Source organism: Capsicum annuum, chromosome 4, assembly GCF_002878395.1.
Source record: "Capsicum annuum cultivar UCD-10X-F1 chromosome 4, UCD10Xv1.1, whole genome shotgun sequence".
In the NCBI taxonomy this organism is placed as follows: domain Eukaryota; kingdom Viridiplantae; phylum Streptophyta; class Magnoliopsida; order Solanales; family Solanaceae; genus Capsicum; species Capsicum annuum.
Genome location: NC_061114.1, coordinates 223,239,432 through 223,245,038, shown reverse-complemented (window position 1 = coordinate 223,245,038; position 5,607 = coordinate 223,239,432). Strand labels below are relative to the sequence as shown.

Sequence of the window (5,607 nt, the reverse complement as noted above, 5' to 3'; positions counted from 1 at the left end):
TAGCTTACGACCACTCCATCAGAACCCGTGTTGGTTGTACAGAGGGCAGGGGCGTGACGTACATAGTGAAAAAGAAAAAAATAATACTAAAATATAAAGATAAATAAAATGAAATGGTACCTTCTTTGCCTGTTAATGAAGAAGGCATTAGGGTCTTGAGAGTAAAGTTGAAGAGTTTCTCCAATATAAGGCCATCCCATTGAACCAGGAGGAAGTTTATAACCTTTTCTCTTGGATGATGATTTGTTATTTTTGACACAAAAATAATATGACAAGATGCTAAGAAGAAATATAGAGAGATAGAATAATATTTCAAAATAATTAACCATGTTCTTTTTGTTATATAGGTAGGATAAATGAACAACTTTTGTTGTTGTAGCAAAATGATAATTTGAATGAAGTGATCTTTCTTCTTTGTTGTTGTTGTTATTGTTGTTGTTGAAGAATGGAGATGGGAGTCTTTATATAGGCATGAAAGGGGCGGATAGAGATGTGTGAATAGGTGAATATACTAGTACTACAATTTGAAAAAAAAAAAGTGTATATTCTTTTATTGGTGAAAAATTAAAGAAAAAATTATATACATAAAAATCAATTTATTTTCTTATCTATATCCTCACCAACAAAGGTAAATTAATAAATTAGCTAAATTTATTTGTCGGGGGGGGGGGGGGGGGGGGGGGGGGTTAAAATCCAGGAAGATAAGTCCTGATTTGTCTTTATTTTTAGGATTTGGACATAAATATCGAGTGTAAATAAATATTATTCGATCGCTTAGAGGGATTATGTAATATTTTTTTTAACAAGCATATTGCTTTTGTTTATTATTATTATTATTATTATTATTATTATTATTATTATTATAATATTGGCACTTAAACTAACATTAATTACCAAAATTACACATAATTAAAATGAAATTTATAGTAAGTTGTTACAATGTTACACTTACATTAGATAATTAAATTACAGTTAGTACTTGTCCAAATGAAATAAAATGTAGATAGTTACAAACATGTACAACACTTATAATTATCCTCGCAAATAAAGGTAAGTTAAATATATAATTTAGCCAATTTGCCATTGGAATTATCCAGGAATAAGAGTTCTTTATTTTCGGATATGGTCAAAATGAGAGGAGGGAATTAGCTTGAGGATAAGTGAGTGTAAATATTGCGTGTGAATAAATCTTTATCATGGATAAATGGATAGAATTCTTGACTTTCGTTCTTTTATTGTATTTTATTTTTGGATATGGTCAAAATGAGAGAAGGGGATTAGCTATTTAGCTTTTGCTTGTGGATAAGTGAGTGTAAATATCAGGTGCTAATATGACTATTTTCACCGAGAATATGATTTTTTAAAACTTAAAATTTAAAATCGATAAATATTAATTATATTGGCACAATTCATTTCACATAATTGTCATTTGCATTTGTTATGGAGCATAATGGAATACATTAATTAGTATCCATAATTGAAATGAAAAATAAAGTAAGCAGTTAAAAGCAAATTAGCCTTTAGATTACATGACTTGGCATCCAAATGAAATAAAAGGTAAGTGCTTCCAAACATATTAATACACTAATCACTTTAGATTACAATTTACTTGTTTGTTATAAGTACTACTAAAAATAATTTTTTTTGCCACAAAGTTTATTAAAATAAAACCAACACATTCTGTTTTTTTTTTCTTCAAAAATCGACAGATTCTATTGTTTTTTAAAGTGCAAAATTATAGTTGAAGTGTATAAATAAAATGATGGAAAACATTTCATCAAAGAGCATGTGTTATTGAGTGGTAAAATTGTCGAGTTCAAATCCAAGTAGCTATTTTTATCAATATTTTTGAAATTTTTGAAAAATTGATCCTATCCATCAGTTTTTGTCGATTTTAAAAAATTGATGGATTGGTTTTAACCGATGCTGTCCATCAGATTGCCGAAAGCGATAAACCCAAATTCGACGAAAGTAGATGCGTCAATTTTCTATCAGTTTTGATCAAAAAATCAACGTTGTCCATCGACTTTGGCCCTCAGTATTTTTAATAGTGTTAATGGATATGACTACTACTGACCTCTATTGAGTCTCATGTATATTTTTTTGTAATCTTTTTCTTGCAAAATGATTCTCGTTCTTGAATAGTCGATACTCAAATTTCGAAATCATTATAATTACGATATAAACTATTAATTTGATCGCTCTACATATCTTCTTCGAATTATTTAATGAGAATGAATAAAAGACTAGGTGAATTTATCATAAAGGGAGTCGAAACACTTAACTTTATACTATAAAGCATTTGATTTTAGCAATGTAAATAAAGAATATACATATATATTGCAATTACTTCCCTATGAAAAGAAGATATTTCTCCCTTTGGCACTTCATGTTAGTTAGTTAATTAACTAACTTGAACAGTGACAATTTGGCAACATTGAAAAAGAAAGAAAAAACATAGATGATAATGAATTAATTAATTCTAGGACAAAATTCCATAGATGGAATTGACCCAAGCTAAAAATAGTTGCCTTGAAGAGTTTCTTGAGTATGCTAGAAAGTAGAAATACTATTGGGAACTTGACTTGTTCATGAAATTAAATGTCGAGAAGAGAAAGTTCTTTCCAAATATGTCACAAATCAAAGTTGAGTCAGTTCTTCACTTTTGATATCGTACCGTGTTGAAACTTATTCATGAAATTTCTTTCCAAATATGTCACGAATCTAAGTTGAGCGGACTCATCACTTTCGATATCGTATTAGTGTTGAATTCTCCAAAAAAAATTTGGAGAATTCGATAGCACCTGCTGACATTCTTGAAGAGCCCGAGCAACATAAGTCACAACTACTTGATAAATAAATAAACATGGACGTATGACAGGAAGGTATGCGTTTAATCAAATTTTATATTTATTTAAAAAATTATCTAATATCTACAAATAATCAATTTAAAATTTGAAATTTCAAAAGACTCGAAATATCAAACTTATAAGTCTCAAATCTTGAAAAGTGAATATGTTCGACAAAAAAAATGGTACCAACTCTAGTGAATTTCTGCCTTCTTAATTATTGTTTTTTTTGGTTTCCTACTCGGTATTCGGTGTTCGATACCAGTGGCGGAGCCACAATCGATGAAGGGGGGTCAGATGAACACCCTTCGTTGGAATTTTTTTTCGAGTATATAGGTTAAATATAGATATTTATGGTTATATACATGTTATTGCACATCCTTGACAAGCTAGAGAAACATAGTCTAGTAGTCAAGAGTGTGCATTTTTGCATCAACAACACAGGTTCGAATCTTGGTAGGTGCAGCAATACTTTATTTTCTTTTTTTTTAAACAGTTCGGACTCATTTTGCGGGGTGAGGCCAAACCCGAGACCTCTGATTAAGGATGAAATAGTCTCACCACTACACCACAATTCATGTTGATTTCGGCCTTCTTAATTTTTAATAAAAGATTCACGTCAAGCTAGATTTTAGCCTTTCAAAAATGCAACACGTGCATGATAAATAAATCATCCGTACCAAATCTAAGATTACGAGTTAATTACTACAACTATAGTATTAATTAGTATGTATTATATATAGTTGGACTTTCTAGTTGTAGGAACTCCTCTGAATGAACCAATTTCATTTGTCCAATTGTTAAGGTCACGGACTTTGATATTATACTATATAAACTACCAAAGAAACAACCAGTATTTTCTGTTGACTTTTGACCTTTTTTTTCCATTTGGTATTTGGTACCCGCATTGACAGCGATGGAATCAGACTTTTGATTAAGGGTGTTCATATTTTTCCTTGGACAAAGAACTATTTAAAAAAAAAACAGAAAATAAAGCACTACTGCACCTGTCAAAGTTCGAACTCGGGTTGTTAATGCGGAAATATACACTCTTGACCACGGGACTATGCTTCTCTAGCTTGTCAAGGGTATGCAACAACATGTATATAACCATAAATATCTATATTTAACTTATATATTCGAAAAAAATTTCGACGAAGGGTGTTCATCTGACCACCCTTCGTCGGTTGTGGCTCCGCCACTGCGCATTGAAATTCGACTAATTTAAATTCGCACCAAATAGAGCCCCATTTGAGAGGTAGAGCTCCCTACCAAAGATTTTTTTTTATATTCAAAGCTCAAACTCATGGCCTCTGATGAAGGGAGAAACAATCCACATCCATTTCACCACAGTGGTGACTTTTGACCCAAGTTCACAGTGATTTTATGCACGTAATTAGGAGTACCAAAACTGTAAAAATTCCTACTTAAATAACATTTTTAAAATAATCTTTTGCATGAATATTTAATATTAATTATTAAATATTAGTTAACTTTCAAGTGAAAACACATCGTATTTTTTTATTAATATTTTTTCACGACTCATATATAACAGAGAATATAGACATGAAAAATTAAAAGGATATTAAATGAGTTTGTTAGATATTTGATGAATAGTAATTGAGTTTTATTCTTTGTGAGCTACATAAAATTTATGTCTTAAATTTGAATTTATTTGGAGTAGATTTGAGTTTGAAATTAAAAAGAGTGTAGAATGAGTTTATTATATTTATTGTATTTTTGATAAAATGGTGACTCAGTTTTGTATATGATACTAGACGTGGATGGCACGTGACAGTACGAGTCTAATATATGTTATTTTTTAGTTTCAATTTATGTGACATAAATAGAATTTAGATATTTATATTTTTAATATGCTTTAGATATTTTAAGCTATTGACCATCGTAATTTATAATATCTTTTATGTAATTTTTAAATGAAACATGTTACTCTCCCTATTCAGACTTTTGTGGCATTGATAGTCAATTTTATTTAAAATAATTTAAGTTTTTAATTATTAAGTATTTTTTTTCTATTCCAATTTAAGTGACACTGATATAATTTGAAGAGTTGATTAAATATTTTATATCTTTAAAATTCTTGAAAATGTTAATTATTGTGTTTACATATTTTTAAAAAATATATAACAGATTAAATCTTTTATTAAATATTTTAAGCTTTTAACTATTTTAATTTATAATACTTTTTTATATAATTTTTAAATAATACATGTTACTCTCCTTGTCCAAACTTTTGTGCAATTGACAGTTAATTATATTTTTAGCTATTCTAATTTAAGTTGTACTGATATAATTTCAAGAGTCAACCAATATTTCATATCGTTTACATTTTTCTAGTTGTTAATTAATGTGATCTATAGTATTTGTTATTTTTTTTTTTTGGAATATATAATAGATTAATATTTTTTTATATTTTAAACTGTTAAATATTGTAATTTATAATACTTTTTATATAATTTTTAAATAATATATGTTACTCTTTTTGTCCAAACTTTTGTGGCATTAATATTCAATTATCTTTTTAAAATAATTCAAGTTTATAATTACTGTGATTTATAATATATTTTTTCTACTTCAATTTAAACGATACTGATATAATTTCGAGAGTCATCCAAATATCTTATATCTTTTAATTTCTTAAGTTCTAGTTATTGTGATTCATAGGATTTTTTTTATATTTTTTTGAAATATATAACAAATTAAAAAAAAATAAGACAAAAAATTAATATGGATAAAA

At 28.0% G+C, this 5,607-nt stretch overlaps 1 protein-coding gene across 1 annotated transcript in view; it reads right to left on the bottom strand.

The window, feature by feature from the left end:
- Positions 1–329, bottom strand: part of LOC107867833 (abscisic acid 8'-hydroxylase 4-like) — a 6,718-nt gene extending 6,389 nt beyond the window's left edge. The window contains exon 1 of the mRNA NM_001324961.1: positions 121–329. Within this exon, the coding sequence (NP_001311890.1) occupies positions 121–329 (209 nt within the window). The remainder of the gene's footprint in view (positions 1–120) is intronic.
- Between the last annotated feature and the right edge of the window lie 5,278 nt (positions 330–5,607).